A 22,846-nucleotide genomic window follows, 5' to 3' on the forward strand; every position below is an offset into this window, starting at 1 on the left:
TGTAGTGGGGGGAAGGGACTGGCTGCACAGAGCCCCGATCAAGGGAGATGTCCTGGGTATTATTTTTTTAAGGCAGGACATAAAAACATCAGGTGATTGAACTACTATGATTTTCAGTGTGTAAAGAAGGAAAGTAAACTTAAAACTGCTGAGAATTTTCATGAAAATGTTCGGAAATTGTCACGGAAGCTTTCATGGAAATTTTAAAAGAAAAACTGAAGAAGTTACGTGGACATTTTCATGAAGTTAGGGGATTTTTTTATCAGGAATTTTAATCGAAATATTAAGGAACGTTTAACTTACTGACCAGACTGGCATATGCTGCGGCACGAGTGGACCAGACCGACACGAGTGAACAAGAATGGCATATGCACGAGTGGACCAGACCGGCATATGCCACTCGTGTTGCGGCATATGCCACTTATATGCAGCCAGTGATGCGACACATGCGGCATATGCTGCAGCACGAGTGGACCAAACCAGCATGTGCCACTCATGCGGCATATGCTGCGGCACGAGTGGACCTGACCGGCATATGCCACTCGTGTTGCGGCATATGCCACGGCATTGGCCACTCCTGTGTTTTGTGCTAACAAAACCAAACAGGAAGTCCACCATATATATATATTTTTTTAAATAATGGCCCCAATTTTGCATTTCACATGCTGCCTATTTGAACATACTTCTCCGAGGCCCCGTTCATCACCACAGTCTCAGCGTGTTCTAGACATGTTGAAGAAGCGAAACCAAGATTCTACTTCCTCAAAGGTCGGAGCTTCACCTCTCTACAGACGTACTTTCCCAAACTGTTGAATGATTTGTTTCAATGAAGCACACAGGTTGAAATGCTTTATGAAAACTTTATTTGAGGCTTGGATTATCACATGCGAACTCCTCTCTACCACAGGCAGAGGGGGAGACAAAGCCTTAGTATGTTTCAGTAGAAAGTTATACTTTTTTTTATTTTTTTTTTAAATAAAACAAAATGGCTCTGGCAAATTAGTGCTATTGCAGAAGCAGACCTTTTGTAAATATGATATAATATTCTATATTCATTAATGGGAATGCAATTAAAATACTGCATTATAATCTGAACTGTACATCTAGTTACAATTCATGTAGATCGCACTGCTTTGCGTGTTAACGTCTCATGATTACTATCGCTCACTCACAAAAATATTTCAACAATATTCTTACAAACATATCATTACATCACACGTCAAAATTATACAATATAGAAAAACAGCGTAAACAACACAGACGATGACAAGAGCGTTAATGATCACACAGCTGAGCGGAAAATCAGGTCGTCAGAGACTCTCACCACCTCATGGTTCACTAAATGGTACAATGGATGTTAATTTGGTCCGGCACTGGAACAGTTCTGCTACAGTATGTGAATGTAAAAAAAACCTCATAATGCCACCTACAGTATGGATGATGTACCTTGTGATGTCGAGGCACTTTTTCTATTCGGATAACGACGAAGTGGAGACTCGGACCACGTTCAAGTAAAGCGCACACAGATATGACGGACGTGACGAGAAACCTGCTCTAGCTTTAATTCACAACATTTAGCGCTCGCTTTAAACATAAACCTCATTTATACAGCGGAAATCTGGCCAGCTATGCCTTCATCAAAACTGTTGCCTAAAAGCAATAAATATTAACTTATTCTCAGAATTTAAAAGAATCGCAACTTATCAATATATTACATTCAATCCAAACTACAGTTATTACAACATTTCATTTTTTTTTTTTTTTTAGCAGCATCACCTGGGCAACCAATGACAGTGAATTGTGAAAACGTCAAACCACATCAAGCGCTACGCTCAAAAAAAAAATTAAACGTTTCGGGCCCTTCTTTGTGCAACAAAGCCTTAGTTATGGGAATCGTTTGAGAAGCTACCGTTTCTTGGTTTTCCAAAACACGCTGACAACTTCCCATCTGTACGTTTTTTTCCCCCTCGCATCACCAAAGCATTTCTTACAGCGAAAAAACCTTTCCCTCTAACAGTGGTACCATCTTAAAAGAAAGGTTGTATAACCAAAGGCTGCAAGCCCGTACATTCATGTTTCTATTTGATTCCACGTCCACAGTACGACACACTCCAGAGATATCCTCCCGCTCGTTGATTACTTTAGACGCCTTCTTCATAGTGCAAAGCAAATTACTGGGCTGTGGTTTGAAGCGGGGAGGGAGGGGAGGGGAGGGGGTGGGAGTTTCAGCCATAAGAAGCCCAAACCAAAGACATTACGATGACTCATCTTCGTCATCTATGCCAATACGGAGGTTCAGTTGATTCTCCTGTGAGAGAAGCAGCAGACATTAAGGGGTTAAATTGAGTTTTGCCTTTACAATGTTTCAGGGTTCAAGTTGATTTTTTTTTCTCCATAAAAAGATTACCTTCTCCTCCTCTGCAGGTACAGGCGAATAAGCCACTGAACAACGAAAGGCCATATGACAGCAAAGGCCAAACTGGTCGGAGAAATGTCAAAAGGCCACCAGGATGGTTTCTAGGCAACGAGAGGATAAACATCACAACATTATTTTTGACTGATAAACCTCATGAGGATAAACTGAGAGGAAGAACATCTTCTGAAGTGGTTACCTGTCTCTTCTTGTTCACTGGGGGAGGGGCATACGTTGGAGACAGGGACATCGATCTCGCCTGCATGAAGAATAAAACAAAAAGTCAATAAACTTTGCTCGGATGAAAAAATGAAGAGTATCTGATAGTTTCAGTGGTGAACTTTCCTTTAGAGTGTTGTTTACAGTCTCAAAGTGCAAAACCTCTTATCGCCTCGACTGAAAAGCTCTGACTACACCCTGAAATCAGAACTGATAGACTGATATAACCTCTACAAAGAGAATTATAGTGACATGTAAGAAGCTGAAACAAGCATGTCTGACTTTTTATTTTTGTTAGAGAAATGACTGAAAAATGTATTAGACAGGTTTTGTTGATAATTTTCTTCTGTTTGAAGAACCCATGCAGCTCTGTGATCTTTGTATTTTTATGTCTGAATCAAACCAGTTGCCTACTAAAACGTCCAATCATGGCTCCTGATGCCTTTCTGTAGAGATTTAGATTTCTCTTTGTCACCTTTTACTGAAGTATCTGCCCTGAAACACAACCAGCTGGTTCCCTTTGTTGCTCAACTTCTAATAAATATGCGGTTTCAAATCCCCCTCCCGTGTAATTCTTCTCCCTGAAACGTAGGAGTGAGCGAACAGACTGGTCTGACCTGGCTGGCAGTCAGAGCCTCCAGGGTGTGAAGCCTCTCCAGGACGCTCTGCATGTCCTCCTGCAGCCGAGCCAGCGCCACCACTATCTGCTCGTTCAGGCTCCCTCCGGGTGTCACCGCTCCGCCTCTTCGGCTCCCATCCCCGTCTCCGCTGCTGTACATGGGCACCAGAGAGCCAGAGCCCAGACCTGGAGACCTGGAGCCTTTTAGAAAAAACAAAAAAAAAAACTTTAAAGTATGAAACTAAAGCGACCAATCTTTTTTTTTTTTTCCCTATCATCCAGTAAAATGCTTATAATTTTTTTTTAAAGAGTCTCATCAGGACTTTCTTACCCCTTCCTCTTCTGACCAAAGAGCTGTCGGGCATGCCCGCATTCAGCATCTGTCTCTGTGATATTGTTCCGCTGTTGTCTCCGTCTTCTCCTCCACACCTGACGACCCGAGGCGGCTCGTGAGTCTCCTCCTGGAGCTCCCTCGTCGCCTCCGGCTCGTCTAGCGGTGTCAGGATGTGGCTCTCCTCTTCATCCAGCTCGTCCAGAGAGCGGTTATGCTCCGAGTTCTGCGGACGAGGCACGCAATGCACACATTAGGATGAAACAAGCCCTCATGGTGGGACCTAGCTCTACAACCAATCTTACTGTACAAGTGATTACGAGTTGGTAACTTGCCTCCTCCTGGCCGAACTGGTCCACAGAGTCACAGTAGACCTCGCTGTCTGAGTCACTGGCAAGGTGACCGGGGCCGGACACATCTAAACCCGGATCTGAGATCGGGTGAAAATCAGAAAAAAGAAGCTCAGCGATGCATCGTAAAAGCTCGACTGAACCATGCTGCACTTAGACGGAGGACGAAAGCTCTCCCTGAACTTTGAGGCCGTGTGTTCTCTTCTCTCGCAAAGCTTTTAATTGAGTGCATTCAAACTTCTCCAGGAGCGACGGACGTGTTAAGATTCAGCGGCTGAAACGCTGCTGCAGCTCCGGGAAACACGGCGGATTAGCAGATTAACCGATCACGAGGTGCACTCGCACACAGGCACCCCTTCTTTGGAGTCGAGAAAGAGCGTGAAAAAAAACGTTGCGTCCCCTTACCCGCGTGGTGACCGTTGAGTACAGGTTCACCCTCCTGGGACTCGTCAGTGCTCGGAGCGGTCCTGGAATGACTCCCGTTTGTTAGATGGGTGCCCCCGTTGGCCACTTTACCGTTGGACAGGGGTGCTTTGTGTCTCCTTGCTGCACCTTTCTTCTTTGGCTGCGGCGCTGCTGATTTCTTGTCTGAAATCAAAATTGTAAAAAAAAAAAAATAAAAAGGAAAACTCGGTCAAGTTAAAGCGACAGGTGTGTGTTGATTTTGGCACCACTGTGTACACAACGTTAACTCTTATCTCTACGCTTATTGAGTCCTGTGCATGCATAAGTAGGGCTTTCCTTTAACAACAAAAAAATCTGATCTGCTTTCTTTTAACAGTTTTTACATATACCACCTTTTGTGACTGTTTGCCATGTAAAATGTGAAAAAGGCTACTTGAGCAGCGTGCTGTGAATCAGTTCACCTGACCCCCACGCCGCAGGAGTGATTTCAGGCATTAAAATTAACTGCACAGAAATACTTCACCGCTTTAGTGGGTCATAAAGAGGCACCCGAGTTCATCTCAGTCTGTTACATAAGCAGTTAGAAACTCCTTACTGGTGCTTTAAGTTTCTCCTGTTTTTAAAATGTCAGGACACATCTTTTATTTTCTTCACCTTTTCTGACCTCCCTTATTGCAACTTCCTCTTCCTCTTCTTCTTCGTCCTCTTCTTCCTCTTCTTCTTCTTCACCTTCCTCCTCTTGAGCCTCATCCTCCGACCTCTCCCTCACTTCCTTTGATTTGAGTCTTGCGGGGCGAGTCTCCAGGGTGCCGTTCATTTCCATGGTCCTGATGATGCTTTTTGTGACGCTCTTTGATGGCATCGAATTCAGCATGGTACCGAACCCTGTGCAACAAGAGACATTTGTTGGAATGACAAAGTGTTTTGATAATACACTCTCCAGGTATCATTTCAGAAAATTAAACAGTTTTGCACAAGGGTTAAGAGGCACAGACTTCACTAAAGGGATGACTCACTTATCTAATGTATAGGCACGATAACTCCAAACACCTTAGTCGATCTGAATCAATCAAAATGTTGATTTCTGATGGTAAAGAAACCTTTAAAGTGCAAACCTGAACTTCATCAACACATCTGAGTTACCTGCTAATCAGCACTAAAAGGTATCTAACCTACAACCAGGGCCGTAACCAGGGTTTAGAAAATAGTGAGGTCCAGAATTTTGAATATTAATGTTTCCTATTCAAGGCATTTCAAATGCAATGTAAGCTAAACTACAACGACAACTCACACACATTTACTTCTCGTTTGTAAAGTAACGATCAGAGTGTGTGCAGAGTTTTTTTTTTTTTTACCCCCCCAACAACCTCGCGGTGGGTGCATGTTGTTAAGGCGGCCACCGCGACTTCAAAATTGCATTTCTGTATAAATATTTTCAAAGTAAAAGCCATCTAGTGCTTCATAAATTTAAAAAAAAGTAGAAGTAAAAAAAGATTGCTGTCTTGTTTTTGAAAAAAAAATGACAGAGGTCCAGACCTCGACGTCCTCATAGCTGGTTACTGCCAACACAAAACACCAGACCAACACACAGCTAAACACACACAAGAATCTAATATTTACACGTTGGTGTACTTGCCTTCCAGTTGCCTAGCAAACATTGTCAAACGGGCTGAGCATCAGACAAAAAGAGGCAAATCATAAAGAGATTAAGCTCTGCATGCTCCTTTTTTTCCCACCTCACAAACAAAGACTGAGAGTCACACCTGGTGAATAAAACCAACCTGTGCTCAGGTCGGATATCTGAGAGATCTTCTTCTTCTCGTCAATCAGCTCATAGAACGGGCCGAGCACGCGCAGGAGCTCCTCCACCTCCACCGTCATGGGCATCCCCTCCAGGATCTACACGTAGGCACAATATGTGATGTTTAGCGCAAATACACACAGGTAGTATTCATGTGTAATAAACCTGTTATTCTATAACGGAGAACACCTACCAGCTTCATTTCATCAACGTAGGCCGTCATTGCTTCGTCTTTTGACATATCTCCAAGAGAACTCCACGCATCCCTGAGAAGATCAAATAAAAAAAACGGCATCAATAAATCATTTATGTAGGGGAAAAGTCCTGCTAAGTGTTGAAGAATTCCTATCATCAGCTTTTTTCCCCCCAAATACATCTGCGCCAATTTCCACCTCCTGTCAACAGCCCAGTTCAACCAAGGCCGACGTATTCTCTGTGAGCTGCGGGTCAAACGTTTATGAGTAACTAGAGCTGTTTCCAAAACGACTTCTCTTTATGATTCCTGGACTGTTTTCTTTATCTGCGACCCTGAGAAACGCTCGTCCAGCTTAGTGGGTAAGAGGTTACATTCCAAGCAGAGACCGGAGATCACCTCACACAACTTGAGACCACAAAGAGGGGGGTGGGGTGGTGGGGGGGGGGAGAAGATTCTGCTTCATTTTGCTTTGCAGAGTGGGGTCAAAGTGGACAACAAGTGGACATGTTGTGCAATTTTGCACAAGTCAAACACTGCTGTGATTTTAGTAGTGCCATGGTTTATGCACAGTCAAATCTCTCGATAAGCCTTGAAGACTTGTGCTTGGTCCGCTTTACCCTCAAGGGGGAAATTGTTCTTCAAAGTGACATAACCAAAGAGGACAAATAGTGAACTCAAAAATAAAAATAAAACATAACTGTACAAGAATACTGTATAAATTGAGGAGGGCGGGGAGAGGGGTAGTTTTACCATTTCGCTTTGCCGACTGCATCCCAGAAGCCAGGCCGCGGTATATTGCACGCTCCCACAGTGGCTTGTTTGTAGTAACTGTAGAACTTAAGCATCATGTCATTGGAGGGCTGAAAGGGACCTGACAAAGAAAATCAGATTCTTAGCACTTCAAAAATGTTCAAGGTAGATTATCGTTTTCAACCTTGCACTCATCGTATCTGTGAAGGCTCTGAGACAAGACAGACTTTTTTTTTTTAAAGAAAGTGACAGCCCCTGTTACTGTGCATTAAGTTGCACGCTGCTGACAGGGGAAGCTTGGCTTGCGTACACTGCTGCTTGGTAAAGTGGATTAAGCCTTTTTAAGTCCAGGGATAAGATCCAGGGCAAGACCAAGCTGTTCCACCTGCCTCCAAAAGTCTGACACAGTTCCGTTTGGACCCTGAAGAAGTGAAATGGTTAAAGTGGCCTGAATGTCACTCACCATCTGGGGGTAAACTCTTGATCACTTTGACGGCGGCATCGAACCTCAGCTGGATCAAGCGACTCTCTTCTTCCACTGTTACACTCTGGACCTCCATTGTGTCACGCTGAGACTGTCAACAACACACAAACCTGCAGACAGCACGTAAACACACCATCACAGAATGACACAACACACGCCCTGTCTTCTTCTACATGACAATCATGCAACTACACTTTTCAACACCACTGCGACCAGCTAAACTTGCAAGTTACTGTTTATCCAGTATGATACGGTGACCAGTAGGAGGAGGTTGAGTCGTTTGTGTATGTAGGACACACTATCCAATGTGCGACACACACTCTAAATAAACAGATATGTGTGTTACATAACATCTACACACGATGTAAACATTCAAAAACAAATTAACTCACCGTGAAAGTCTATCTGTTTGTCACAATGCGACCTGTCTTTAGCCCCCGACCAGACGCCATGAACAATAATGATGAAGCTAGTCACGGCTGCATCACGGGAATTGTAGTTTTTCGACCGGATATTGTCATTTCCTACATGTTCCACAATCCTCCTCGTCTGCGACAATGTTTTGTAGTTTCAAGAGCTATAAACTGTTTTCGCAAGAGAACTACATTTCTGTTCTGGATACATTAAAAAAGTTAAAAAAGGTTAAATATTTAAAAAAGTGTTGACTCCAAAGCAGATTTAAATCTTGTATCGATTGTAGCGACAGTTAAGGGGGGGGACTACATGTACCATAATGCTCTTGTCAAAATCCAGGGAAGATTTTCTTCTGTAGGAATGGTGATAGGTACCAGGATGTAAAATGTAAGAGGTCTCACTCTGTCCTCATTTACGAGAAACACAAGACGCTGTTAAATATTCAGAGCGGAGATAAGTCAATTAGCCTACAATAACGAGTTTTACCACCTCAAAACCGTCATCAACCCCCAGTTGTTAAATGCTTAATAACTCATATCTAAAAGGAAAGAAAATTAATTCAGAATATACTGACAAAAAGGAAACTTTTTCTATGGAACCCATTTGAAAGACTATGGGGAATAAAATACACAAGACAAATGAAACCACACTAAAATCATGAATTCATGAAACATGAAATAATTTAAGTTGTTGATTCAACACAATAATACATTTTTAAATATATATATATGTATATATATATATGACCCCTAGTCAGTAATTATTTTTCAATTTTCAGTGACACTTGACGATGGTGTTGACAGGTTAGATAGCTGACTTTAAATATATATATATGTATATATGTATATATATATATACATATATATATATATTTAAAGTCAGCTATCTAACCTGTCAACACCATCGTCAAGTGTCACTGAAAATTGAAAAATAATTACTGACTAGGGGTCAATGGTTCTTAAACTTTCTTATGTCAAGGACCCTTTGATTTACAGAATTTAAAACAGACACCCCTAATGTTCAACATTTGTCCCCCATCTGATAGGATATTTGCAGGTATATGTTATTACAGAGAGTGAATAAGAGCCATGAACGAAAGTGTCAGTCTGTCAGTCAGTCAGTAATTGTGTGAACTTTGGATTAATATATAGTATAAAAAAATGTAGCAGGTTACTGGGATGTTGTGGTGGGAAACACGCACCACAATGGATTAAGTGTAAGTAGCTGGTAGGTGTTGATTGTTTAAAATTTAAACAATTCAAACTTTGAATCATATGGGCTTTTAAAGATAAGATAAGATAAGATAATCCTTTATTTATCTCACAATGTGGAAATGTACATTGTTACAGCAGCAAAGAACAAAGATTGCAAACAAAAAGGGAACACTGTACAATTTAAATAAAAAAAGAAAAATTAAGAATGTACTAAAAAATAGATTAAAAAAAATAAAATAGATCAGCTATTTGACAAAAGTGTAGTCCGTAATATTCAGTGTAACACAGACATGCACACAGTGGATGGTTAAACATAATATAACATTAATATAACATTATTATTGCACAGAGTCAGAGTGACTTGTCCGGTTGTGTGTGTGTGTGTGTGTTTTGTGATCTACTGGGAGTAGGCTTGGTTAAACAGTATCTTTAAAGTATCTTTTGTTGTTCTGTTACCACAATCAAGTTAAATATGAAATAGTGCATAACAAAAGACGGATCAGCTTGACAAATTATCATTTTTCTCCCAACACAAATTTGCCAAACAAAACCCTGGTTCCGCTTTTTAAACATCGAGTGACTCCTCCTCCCTAAGACAAACGATCTTTGGGTTTGAGTTTACGCCAAAGCGAGGGCAGGAATCCCACAATAGCTAAGCAGAGGATTTTTTTCTTTTTTTTTCTCGAAGCAGAGCTGGGCTGGTGGCTGTTTCAATCAAAGGGAAGGCAGAGAGGGATAGGGAGGCTCTGCGGGGTGAGATGTAAAGATGGCAGAGCTACAAATGTTGTTAGAGGAAGAGATTCCGGCCGGCAAAAGAGCGCTTGTGGAGAGTTACCAAAACCTAACCAGAGTCGCGGACTACTGTGAGAACAATTATGTCCAGGTAAGTGAGTTAGCCTCCGTGTTGCATTCAAGCTTCCTTTTTTGTCGCGGAAAGCTCGGGATTTGAATGGTTGTTGGGACAGGAAACGTGGATAAAGAAACTGCAGGGCTCGGTTATGGAATAAAACTATCCGTCCCGAAATCTTTGTTGAACAGTGCGATGCTTTCACTTACCGTGGGAAATTACACAATCCTTTTAAGTGTTTGGACAAGAACATTTATATTCGGTTTACACAGAGGGTGTGTCTACTTTTTTTTTTTATTATTACACTAGGTCAAAACTGCTTCCCACTCTCACTGCTGACAAGAAGGCCTGTGGGGTTAACAGCAGCTTGCAGAACAAGTTTTACAGATGATTTATTTTCATTTATATTGAAAAGTTACTGCAGTTTTTTTTTTTTTTGTCATAATGGATGCTGACACAGCTTTTAAAAACATGTAACTATAAGAGTGTGGAAATAAATGTCACGATAAAAATCCAAATAAAAAACATTAATATTAAAGTAACACTGTAGTCCATTACATTCCACAAGGCCATTAAACTCACCATTTAATACCGCAGAAACGGGTTCAACTCCCCATTGGGATACAACAGCAATATTGCATTATTGAAGGTGTACATTATGGGCTTGTAAGCACTCAGTGCAGCAGATATATTGCTAGTGCATGGGCTTTTTATTGTTGCTGCATTTTTTTTTTTTTTGAAAGCCCTAAATGATTTAAAGTGCAACATGCATGAAAATGTGCAGGAGGCTGCTTGTTTTGGCTACGTTCAGGGATTATTCAAGGTAATTCTTCTGCAGCTGTGAGACTCAGGGAGGAATGTAAAGCGATTGTTGTTTAGTCAATAAATGTTGGATTGTATTGATTTTTCTCTCCCTGAACTTCTTCATGGTTTAATCTCAACAGGCCCCTTCTTCTTGATGAAGTAGTTCATTTTTTTCTGTTGTGACAGCTCCTTTTTTAAAGCTTGTTTTGAAGTAAATATGTTTTTGTCATGCTGACATCAGGTGGCTTCCTCTTGTTTAATTTTGGCATGATGATACTTGTGGTTTGCCACCACTAAAAAAGAGCTCTCTCTCTCTTTATATATATATATGAGAAGAGCTTGAGTGACAGCTGAAGCAGCAGCAGCAGCAGCAGCAGTGGTGAGAAAATATTTTCAGCAGGAAGACCGAGCCACCATATCAGCCAGAGACAGAGGGTGTGTCCGTTCCAGCTGTACTCCCTCGAGGGACTCCCTGTAATTTTGTCCTCGGATGAAGAAGCTCCGTGCCACTTGTAGCAAACACGAGAACACAGGAAGGCTGTCATCTTTGCCCCAAATAGGACTGAAACGAATTCAGCCAATCTGCTATTTTTTTTTTTACAGCGACTTTTAAAGTTTATTTAGTTATATTTTAGTTGCAGAGAGATTACATACTGCGGACCTGAATGTGGGAACTTTTGTTGATTTTGTTTGTTGAGCACAGTGAGCTCCAGAGGCTCACACAGAGAAACGTATTCTACATCGTCTTCATCTAGTGATGAACGTCAGAGAGTAAGAACAACAGAAACGACGTCAGTGAGTGCAAACAAACGGCTTTAAGTCCGATCAGACGCACAGGTGCTGACCGGCAGAGCACCGGGACACATCACGAGTATTCATCATGAAGATGTTTCATATTAAAGTAGGAACAACGAGCCGGTAATTTGACTTATGAGGAATGTTTCATCATGACTTAATACTTTGCAGCACCACTGTATTTGGAACCAGATGTGCACGTTCTGAAGGCCAACACTGAAATCTTTTTGCACACTTTTGTCCTGAAATGTTTATCTCTTTCCCCGCTGAGGTAATGAGATGATTCTGTTCTTCAGCATGGTCAACCTACAAAAACTGACAGAAATAGACCCCGTGAAGTATACGGGAAACAAACAGCTGCTCAGATTTTTTTGGTTTATTGTGGAAGAGAAGTTGTTGAGAAGTTAGATCTATTCTCAAAGATTGGATTTAGTGCTGAAACCTTTGCTTCAACCTATTTGTGTCAGGGCAGTACTGACATTTCACTTCCTGTTTTTTTGCTCATATGATTGATCTGATACTTTCTCACTTCCTAAATTTGGCCGTTTTCATGCCTAAATTATAAGAATTGACTTGTGTACGGTTTTGTGTGGGTGTTGGTCATATAAACAACTATTAGTTTCTAGCATCATAAAACGTCTTGAGCTGTTTTCACACATGCACTCCTGAAAATTTCAAGAAAATTTCAGCCTGGCTGCCCCTGAAATCTCCCCGACTGGCTCACACATGCACCTCACAGCGGGAGGAAATCACTGTCGGACTGGAGTGTGTGTGTGTGTCCACCGCTTGCCGAATCAACAGAGTCCGACGCTATGATCGCAATTTTTAAATTTATATCAATGCTACATGTAGATTGACAAACGTACGGTAGCAGCAGAAGAGAGTAGAATAACATACATCGAACAGACAACACGATGAAGCCGTTTCATTACGTTTACAGAGATCGCACCGCAGCGCACAGTCTGTAGTCGTGCGCCTGTTACTGGATATAAAAGATTCCTCCCACTCACTTGCGGTGATTTTGTTCCTGAATATTTCCTCATACATCTACTTTATGTAGAGAAAATGTACACGGGGGATGGCAGGAAACAAATCCGGGTAAAGTCAGAGTGAAAAATGTTTCAGTTTGCATTCACACATAACATAAGCTCACCCTGAAAATTTCAGGAGGTTTTCAGGAGTTTTGTGCAAGTGTGAAAGCACCACAAGCAGCTCCGAGTACCTTGCTCTGATTTAGAGTCTCATCCTGTTCACTGTTTATTCGCAATATTTCAGAAAATCCCTGAAATATAAATCCAAAGTCTGATCATCTTTGGGCACAATCATCACATCACACTAAGAATAATTCCTTCATTACATTGACTGTGTTTCAAACACAACATTAAACACATTTGAACTTTGGCTCTTTTTGTTTAATGAGAAAAAGATGAACGCTGTGCAGGTATCTCACCAGCACAAGGTGTTTAAAACAATACCGTGCTCTTTTTGTTGAGCCCAACAACAAGCCATGAAAAGTATTGCTATCATGTTGCCGTCAGAAAATGTTATCATCAGTAAATTTATAATTTAAGTATTTTGTGTGTTTTTGTTGGATTTTTGCGATTGGTAAACAGACAAGGCTTCTAAAAATTGTATGTAGATGATGTAATATCACAACTGTCCTAATAGGATATGAAAAGATTAAGAAAATTGATCTCTGTGTTTATTCTTTGAAAAGTTAAGTGGATGGAAAAAATGAAAATAAATCACATCTCCGCCTTCATTTTTTTTTTACCATTTTTGAAAAGTTGCGTTTCATGGCGTCTGACCGATTTTCATTTCTCTCCTTTTACATATCAGCGAACACCTTTTAGGTTAAAGCGCTGACGTTTAAGAGAAGAAGAAAAAAAAAAAATCAGGATTTTTAAGCTGTTCAGCTCACGTCAGAGCTCACGTCAGACGAACAGCGTACTTTTCATAAGCCCTCCCTGTCTGCTGGAGATATATACACACACACACACACACACACACACTTCAAACTGTGGCACTTACACATCGACATGCCTCAGCTTGAATCAGCTCGTCTTCTCACCACTCCTCCTCCCCTCACATTTCTCTCTCTCTCTCTCTCTCTCTCTCTTTGTGCTGTTGTTCACTGAGGACTGTTTGCAGCTCAGCAGGCTGAAGCAGATGGTGAAAGCTGCGTCTGAACAAGGACACATCGCTGCCCCACTTTCTCAACTTCATGGTGACTTTTGTTCATCCTAGGGAGTGTTTTCAGCAGTGTGTGTGTGTCTGTGTGTGTCTGTCTGTGTGTGTGTGTGTGTGTATCCTATATGACACACTGACAGGACAGAGTTACGTTTCCTGTTTGCCCTGCTGGCTCCGAGGACTTTAGCTCCCTGGAAATGCCTCCTCTCCATGTCAGGAAGTGGCTTTTATAACCCAGCCAGAAACACACCCTGTCACATTACGACCCGTGCACAGAGATTATTCTGATAAATAATGGATTTAGTGTTTAAAACAATAATCATGAATGCCCGCCCCCCCCCCCCGCCCCCCCATGGAAATAACTTCTTCTTCTTTATTGTTGTGAGCGAGTCGCAGCAGTCGGTTTGACCTCGGGGACAAGGACACACTCGCTGTATGCAAAGTGGGCCACCTGGCCGTGTTGGCAGGACTCACTGACGGAGAGCGCTGCTTTGTTAAATACAGTAACACAACACTCAGGGTTTATTATCTGTCCTCAGCTTGTGTTTTATATTTATAAACCTGAAAGTTAAAAAAAAAAAATAGTTTGCAAATCTGTCTTTTTCATTTTAATTCTTCATAGCTGACAAAGAAATGCAGCAAATCGTGACAGTTGGGGGAACCGGTAACATCGTGCGTTTGACATTTTGCTTGAAAATTTGTTTTTTTTAAAATGAGGGAAATATTTTGTTTGCGTTCATTTCTCAGGAGACAAAACATGATGTAAGAAGGACTCTGGAAACCTAAGTTGCAGCAACACAGTCCATGACAGTCCATATATCGGTCACTTTACTGAATCTATCCACAGTATGAAAGTAGAGTAGGGAGCAGTTTCACTACGTGCATGAAGATCCGAGCAGTTAGATTAAAAACATCACCACTCTCGTCCACTGCAGCCGTTTTCACGTTTCACGTTCATGTCTATAAAAATTCAGGAAGGCCGGGGCCCTGAAGTTTCTCTGAGTTGATTGTTCAAACGTGCATTCACAGCGGGGGAGACTTTCACCCGTTGGATTGGAGGGGATGGTCTCAGGAGGCGGGACATGACGCAACAAAAAAGAACGACGCGTAAACGGTGGATATAGAGCAACACAGTCTGCCGCTATGATGAAAATATTTGCCTTTATGTCAGAGCTGCGTCTAGTTCAACATGTTCAAAGTGTCAACAAAAGAGCCCACATACAACCGGGACCCACGTTGCTGTCAAATATACATTTTAACTGTCGCACACATCCCAAAAGAGGAGGCGTACACACTTGTTCTTAACAAAAGACATTTATATAACTAACGAGTGTTTCATTAGGATTTTAGTTGATATGTCCAAATCTAACTTTGACAACCTCAGAGCCGACAACATCACGCCCCCTTTGAGATCTCTAACCCAAACCAAACCAGCGGTACCTTAATATACTTCTGATTGATTTTTAGCATACCATGTGCAAAACATGATTTTAATTTGTGTCTCTGGAATTGATTGCACTTTCATTATGATAAGGAGTCCTCGGAGACGGCTGAAATAATCAGCATACAGTAAGAATGAATGGGGAAATGGAAGTAGGATGTTGTGTGGCAAATAAGGAGGTCACACGGTCAGTCGGATCCAGTGTTGTAATCTCCGAGCATGTGACTGCCGACTGAGCCAACATGATGCCCGCTTTGTGCTTTTAGTTTGCACTGCTTTTCGAAAATGAGCAGTTTTTTTTTTTTTAAACACGGGCTGTCATTTTTTTAATTTTATTTTTTTTAATTCAACACCAGTAACATCCCGACCGTTTAAGAGGACAGGTGCGATGTCCTCTTTGTGTCCTGCTTGTATGACTTTGGTGTACCTGTCCTGTACTTTTCCCAGGAGGATTAATGGGAGTTTGACGAGAGCAGGTGGAGAATGTAACATTTTTCTCTTAACACAGTTCTGTCTCTCTGGGTTACTCTGAGTCCTCGTTTCCTGTCCTTCAGTTTCTCTCACTTTCTCTCTCTCCCTCTCTCTCTGGAGTGGCCTGGTTTTCCTCGCCGCATGGAGAGTGGCGTTGCGGCTCTCAGCCTACCAGACCGGATCATTCATCCTTTTGACTACCTGCCACTCCACCCCCTCAGCAGACTGGGGTTTTATCGGTCCAGACTGTTGGACCGATCTGATTCAGTCTGGATGGAGTGTATGTAGGAGTTTCAGAGTATACTGACTCATTGTTTCACACTCAAAATGTCTCCTTGGAGTTTGATTTATTCGTCTTTTTTTTTTTTCAGCATCGTTTAGTATGAATAATCCAAACACCATCTGTGTCGGTCTGACCCAGAATGTTTGTTTTGTACTTCTTGGATCAGTTAATTGTGTTGTTTCAGGTGTTGAAAAGTGACTTTCTGCCTGGTCGAAACAATTAACAAGTCACTCAGCAAAGGTTAATGAGTTCCCTCCATGTGCGCGCTGCTCCCCCCCCCCCCCCTTTGTGACTCTTCCCTGACGTACTGAAGGAATTTTTAATTGTGCGTTGGCAGATCTTCAAGGTCAGGTGGACCTTATGGCCTCTCTGTCAGCCTCCATCTGCCTCAGGTGGACGAGGAAGAATTATGAACTCACTGCTGAGTTCTTTTTCTTTTTTCTTTTTTTTGTAGAGCTGCGACTGAAGGAAGGATTCAAGTCTTGGAAGTCTGCAGATTATTTGCCGTGTGTGTTGTTGTTGAAATTCTCACAGTTCCATTTGTAAACCGGCTAACTCGTCCATTAGACAAACAGTTTGTAGGCTGTGTATCCAGAGAAAGATCAATAGGTTAACTCTAAAACCATTAAGACAATTGATCTCCATTAATTGCTCATGCTTCTGAAACGCACTGGAGCCAGCAACCTCAGTTCAATGAGATGTTTGACTTAGATATTATTCTGATATTCTTTTAGCACATTTCCACACTGAACGGTTGTTGTACTGATTCCAGTTTTTTGTGAGAGCACTAATAGTTTTGGTATGAACCTGTTAAGATGTGGTTTGGGGATCAGAACTGTGAGACACAAACCTGAGCATAACATTTCATAACCATCATCAAGAGCCAACATGTGAAAATAATAATAATTGTTTTGACCGACTGGTAATTCAGAGTGTATTAGTCTCAAATGAGGCGAGTGAAACGTTAGCTTGATCATCATGGAAATAAATGAAGCAGCTACCTCTTAAGTTTTTGTGTAATGACATCGCCATAAACCCGTCCTTTCATGTCATCATAATTCACCAGATTTACTCGTTTGTTAACCTGCTGCTGTAGAGAAGAAGCAGCAGGAGGAAATAAGACATTGTCATTTTTCTTAGGAAATCTATTCGGGCATTATCTAAACCATTCTGTCTCAGCTGGCAGAGTCAATATTGGGTTATACCTTCCGTCTGTTCTGTAATACATCACTGTTTAATGACCAGGAAAACTGGAGAACTCATCTTTTGTGTTATCTCATGTTCACTGGCTCCATCTTTTCTGAATAAGCTGCTGGACGTCAGGCGGCCACATCATTACAACAACCCGCAGAGCGCTGGCTCTCAGCCGTCACACTTATCTCCCCGTGTCCAGTCTGCAGTGACCAGTGGTCGATACATCACACGGCTGTGAAGCGCCACGTGAGCTCCACGACCTTCCAGTTTTATTTACACTCATTCTGCACTGCCTTTTGCCATCGGCACCTGTGGGAGGTTTACGCCAGAGAAGTTGTTTGTCATCAACTTGTGTCTGTTTCCTCTCTTAACCCATCAGCTCACAGAATCAGAAAAACAAACCCTCTTTGGTTCCGTTACAGTGTGTTTGTTTTGTATCCGTCCATGCGTCCCTCGCTCTCCGGCAACACTTGGAACATTTCTGCAACATCTTTGACATGCTGCAGAATTCCAAACATTCCTGAAAGTTTTATTTTTGTTCCTGTAGCATTTCCTCCCCCTCCGGACAAGTGGGAGCACATAAATGTGGTTGTCAGCTGTGCAAATTTCAGGAGCAGATAGCACAGTGGAAACCCTGTTTAGTTGTCAAATGTAACAACATGTTTGAACATTCAGCGCAGCACAAACAGATCTGGCCTGTCATTGAACTATTTATTTTAAACCCTGTGTCAAGAGGCCGAGCGTTCATGCTCCAAACTTCGGAGGGATGATTCAGTGAGATCTACTCATGAGTTTTGATTCACATACTTTGTCTAACTTCCCCTGATTTTTCCGTTAGTCATGTCCCGGAGTTAGGAGGGATACTCATCTTGTCCGTTTCCTGCTCATGTTCAGGCCTCTGGGTGGAGGGTTGAAGATTTGTCATCCCCAGAGAGGAAGTCTGGACTTTTCCTTCCAACATGTCTTAACCCAGCCAGCAGCTCTGACCATGGATTGTATAAAAATAACACAGCCACTGGAACATCACCCATCGCCCGTTGGTTTTGAAGTTTTGAAGCCTCGGGATGGGCATTATAGTGGTTGCTGTGTTGTTGCTTTTGGAGCCAGAAGTGACCATATTTGGAGAAAAAGAGCGAGGGGGTTGGAAAGGTTTTCAAAGCTTTGTGTCCATGGCTGATTCATCGGCTGGTGTTGGACACACAATGACAGTATTTCCCAAAGAATGATATTCCATTTGGGATGATTCATTGGAGTAAAAATGCTTATTGAGGTTGGCAGACAGCACAAACTGGGTCATTTAAAAGAACCCATCTTATTATCACAGCTTTGCACTTAAAGCCTTAATAACAGTTGTATAGGTGACGTCTATAAATGTTACCAACTTCTGCAGGTTGTAATGAATGGTTAAATAAGTCATAGAGACCAAACCCATTTTTTTTGTGCAAGGATGGAAAACTGTTGAATTCTGCTGTAAAGTTGGGCATTTTTTAATATGGGGTCTAATTGGGATTTACTCAAGTGGCATCTTGAAGAGTTGCAGTTTTTGGCACTTCCACATTGGCTTCATATCTACAGTAAGTCACAGAGGTTGTGACTCAGCCCTGACACACACACACACACACACACACACACACACAAACATGTTGCCATGCTAAAAAAAAAAGCATGATTGCACAGCACTCACCCATCCAGTTTGGCATGATAACAGCCGATAACAACGTTTTTGAATCGTCAATCTTGAATAACGTCTTTGGGAACAGAACTGTTCTATCGCCTGCCACTCCTTCCTTGTGCCCTTCAACATGCTTACAAACAGCCTTCACAGTTAATATCTTTAAACATTTCTGCTAACAAACCGTTGCTACACTGACACTGTATTTTTTTTGCTGTATTCAACTGGTTATTTGATTATCCAGCTTGCCTCAGCTCCCAGCTATAATTTCATTGTGTTTACACGGGCCATGCATTCCTTTGTACTCCTTTTTTTTTTTTTTTAAAGCTCAGCTGAGGTGCTGACAGCCTGTCTACTATACTGCCTGCTGGATCCTCTCTGCAGTCTCTTCCAGTCATTACTCAGCTCAGAAATATGAGATAAAATGCCCCTGGAGCTCTGAAGCTCTCTGGGAGCTTACCCCATTCTCTGCATCTCCTATTGTGATATCGTGCACTCACCTCTGCGCTTCTGTTATTTACCTTTTTGCACAGCGCATGCACTCACTTTGTTCTTTCTTCTCTCCACCGTCTCTCGCTGTTTTTTTTACTTCACATCTGCTGTTTCCTGATGTCGTAGCGAGGGAGGAATCCTGGTTAACTTAGCAACAAATCTGGTTGAATCAGAGGATTTATGGTCATCCAGCCTCTGATTCAAAAGGACAAGGGGGCTTTAGCAGGACAAGGCATGCTAAGATGCTGCCAGTGGGGATGCAATCAAGTGTCACATCTGTCCTCCCAACGCCCACCACCGACCTCACATCACACCGCTGTAAACTTGTGCAGTTTGGGTCATTCTCTCAATAATTGCAAAGACAATTTGCCAGAATTATTTGGCTTTCTTTTACAGGTTCAGTTCTGTATTAAAATAATTACATTTTATTAATTTAAGGTAACCTCATGATAACCAGGGTAAGAAGGGATAGACTCGCTCTAGTTACTTAGTCGCTGCAGGGTGAATAAAAGTGAAACCGTAACAGAGGGGATGACTGTTAATAGTCTCCGCTGCACTAATTTTAAGGCCTACTTCAACAGCTTCTGATGTGATCCTGATATAGCCAGCTTGCTCTGTTTCATCTTGTAGCTGTGAGAAAGACAATGTGTTTGTGCACCGAAGCTTAAAAAAATGAGTCGGCTATTTGAACATTAACGCTGACATCAAGAATAAATGACACACAAGATAAACTCAAGAGGTGTGAAAGTGGATCGCAGCCATTAAAGAACATTTGCTTAAAAAAACTGTTGTTGTTCTTCGTTTGGAAGCTCGGACTTTGTGAGACATACAAAAAAATGACTTTTTTTTTTTTTTAACACGTCACACTTCAGCAATCATGTGCAGATCGTGTGAAGATTTACGATTACAACGACAGTCAACAGAAAATATGTAAACCCCCACACAACTGAACTCGTAAAGTAACATAAAACCACACACACTGCTGGAAATGATATCAACCTTGTTAAAGGAGCGAAACATAAAAAATCATCAACAGAGGTAAAAAAATAAACATTCAGGTCTATTTGTGCAATTTAGACCGTCTCTTCTGTTGTAGGGTAAAGGCCAATTTTAAAGTATTTCATCTCAAATATCTCTCATTATCTAGTTGAACTGACTTGTGAATTCAAACAGACCACCGCCGTGCTCGCTCTCTCTCTCTCTCTCTCTCTCTCTCTCTCTCAGTATTGCCATTTTTGACAACCTTTGCCCCTAGTACAAGTAACACATCAAAACCTTTGTTCCTACATTTCCCAGAATACAACAACAGGAAAACCTCCCTGCTTGTTGATTAACAACCACGTCTTTAAACTTGCATACCCAATTTTTTTCATCTGGTATTTCATCATCAACCTTTTTATTTAGGTTCTCGGCGAGATCATTGAGGGTGACCCTCATGATGCCGAGAAAACATACATAAATGATAAACAACGAGAAACAAGATAAAGCTACTACAGAAAATAAAATCAATAAAAGAGCAATAAAATATATACACTAAAATAATTTAAAAGCTTGAAATGACTACAGTGATAAGTGAGTAATTAAAATCTAATAAAACAGTTACAGTCAGGTACTGGGCGGTTAAAAATAATATTTCTAAAGTGTCCATAAGGGTTAAAAGTGCTCAAATTCAGGTCCTGTTGTAAAATATTCCAGCAGTTTGCAGCACTAACAATAAAAGCAGTTTTCCCCAGGTCAGTCCTGGCATGAGGAACCTGGAGAACCAGCCTCTCACTCGAGCGGCTTAAACATGGAGCAGGGTTCAGATTTAACAATGAGGTGATATATGATGGAAGCTTTCCAGTAAGGGCTTTATAGATAAAAAAAGATGCCAGTGGTTATTGCGTCTCTCAGTGAGGGAGGGCCGACCAACTTTATTTAGATATTTGATTAAAAAAATATATTTTTAAAATAATATTGAGATTGTCTGAGGACTTCATTATTAAGGAAACTTACATTTATGTGTAATATCAAAGAGGCCACTTACTAAATCCAGTCTGTTTGTATTCAGAGCTTTGAGAAATAGTGATTTAGCAGCAGTAATTGAGCTGTAGTGCTCAGAAGAATAACAGAAACACAGTCCCTGACTTGCAGTGTGATATGTAGGCCAGCAGTTCTGCACAGGCTAACATATGTTGTTCAGTAATCTGTTTAAAATCTCGTCCCTATACAGCAAAAAAAACAGCCTCCTCTTGCAAGTTGAAAAAAATGCCGCCATGGATGAAAGGCTGTTTTTGTTTTGTTTGTTTTTGTTGATTCGTATATTTTCCTGCAGCTGCTCCTTCGTCTACCACGTTGCATATTGCAGTGTCAGTAGTAGGTGTCTGTGTGTGCACATGAATGACTTGTGTGCTTTCAACAGATGGCCTTTTGCTCTGAGCCCTCTGGAGGAATCTCTCCTCCTTCCCGAGGCTGTTATCTCACAACACATCTGCTGCTCTGATTCCCCGCTAAAAGAAGCCCCGACTATCCCCACCCGGGCCGGGGCTAACCGACACGGCAGCTCTCCAGGTCAGAAGGCTTTTAGCCGGACGGATTGCTGCTGGATTAGTTACGCATTGCCAAGAGGAATCAGTAATGTTACACACAGTGACATGGTAGTTTTTATTGTTCTGGCCCTTTGTTCATGTGGCAGACTGCTCCCTTCCACCCCCCCCCCCCCCCCTCGTTTTCCCCCCTAACCACTACGACCAGTAATCATCTCCTCCCCTCTTACAGCAGCCTGTTATCAAAGCCCCGTGTCGTCCCTCCAGGCCGCGCTCTTTGGACTTTACGAGTGAGCAGCGTTGGTTGAGAGCCCGCAGAGATCAAACATGGTGGCTCTGTTTGGAGCTGGGCTCTTTGCCTCAGCCTGTTTGATGTATGACACGTCATTATCGCAGCTTTTCTGGTTCAGCCACTTTTTGAAACTGACAGTGTTTCGTATGGGAAAACTCTCCATTCTTACAAAACAATCATACAAACCTCATTCTAATAAGAACGAGTTACTTTGTAATTGGTAGTTGTGTGTTTGTGTTTCCACATTTAGGTTATTGTGGGGAACAAATACTTCTCCAAACATTATGAGGTTGAGCTTGTATTGGCTCGTTTAAAGGTTTTATATGCGATTCTTCACACTTAAATATAATAGAGATCAAGTATATCCTCTGAAAATAACTCTGTGAGTCATGACTGTCTACAATGGGTGTAACACCCGAGTCCCACTGTCTGTGATGTTTTCAGAGTTTTCAGAGTCCTATCTTCACTTTGTTTACATCGCCTGGACGGCCGGCTGACTCCTCCCCTCGCGTATAAAAGTTGTTTAATTGAGGGACTAGAGAAAAGAAGAATAACATACTGTACTCACTGCTTAACTGTGTTTCTAGATCACGCTCATTTCAGGTAAATTTACATGCAGTGTGAAGATACCAGCATAATAAAGA

At 41.7% G+C, this 22,846-nt stretch overlaps 2 protein-coding genes across 11 annotated transcripts in view; one reads left to right on the forward strand and one right to left on the reverse strand.

Moving 5' to 3' along the window:
• Positions 1 to 846: 846 nt before the first annotated feature.
• Positions 847 to 7,678, reverse strand: acbd5a (acyl-CoA binding domain containing 5a). The gene is made up of 12 exons (XM_061064178.1): positions 7,548 to 7,678; positions 7,085 to 7,205; positions 6,332 to 6,404; positions 6,119 to 6,236; positions 4,992 to 5,222; positions 4,338 to 4,520; positions 3,918 to 4,012; positions 3,583 to 3,808; positions 3,250 to 3,452; positions 2,613 to 2,672; positions 2,408 to 2,517; positions 847 to 2,308 (listed from the first exon to the last, which is right to left on the reverse strand). The coding sequence occupies exons 1-12, from the start codon at positions 7,642 to 7,644 to the stop codon at positions 2,296 to 2,298; spliced, it is 1,530 nt and encodes a 509-aa protein (XP_060920161.1). The 5' UTR covers positions 7,645 to 7,678; the 3' UTR covers positions 847 to 2,295.
• A 2,197-nt stretch (positions 7,679 to 9,875) lies between these two features.
• Positions 9,876 to 22,846, forward strand: part of abi1a (abl-interactor 1a) — a 50,196-nt gene continuing 37,225 nt past the window's right edge. For 8 of the 10 annotated variants that reach the window (XM_061063981.1, XM_061063983.1, XM_061063986.1 and 5 more), the window contains exon 1: positions 9,876 to 10,079. In XM_061063981.1, the coding sequence (XP_060919964.1) occupies positions 9,963 to 10,079 (117 nt within the window). In that variant the 5' untranslated portion in view covers positions 9,876 to 9,962. The remainder of the gene's footprint in view (positions 10,080 to 22,846) is intronic. The other 2 variants (XM_061063987.1, XM_061063988.1) reach the window with 1 other exon arrangement.

The sequence above is a fragment of the Labrus mixtus genome, chromosome 19 (genome assembly GCF_963584025.1).
Source record: "Labrus mixtus chromosome 19, fLabMix1.1, whole genome shotgun sequence".
NCBI classification, from domain to species: Eukaryota; Metazoa; Chordata; class Actinopteri; order Labriformes; family Labridae; genus Labrus; species Labrus mixtus.

Coding starts and splice junctions, on each gene's coding strand:
- acbd5a (XM_061064178.1), bottom strand. CDS start 7,644: ATGGAGGTCCAGAGTGTAACAGTGGAAGAAGAGAGTCGCTTGATCCAG. Junction 6,405..7,084: donor GCAGTCGGCAAAGCGAAATG/GTAAAACTACCC, acceptor TGATCTTCTCAG/GGATGCGTGGAGTTCTCTTG. Junction 4,013..4,337: donor ACTCAACGGTCACCACGCGG/GTAAGGGGACGC, acceptor ACCCGATCTCAG/ATCCGGGTTTAGATGTGTCC.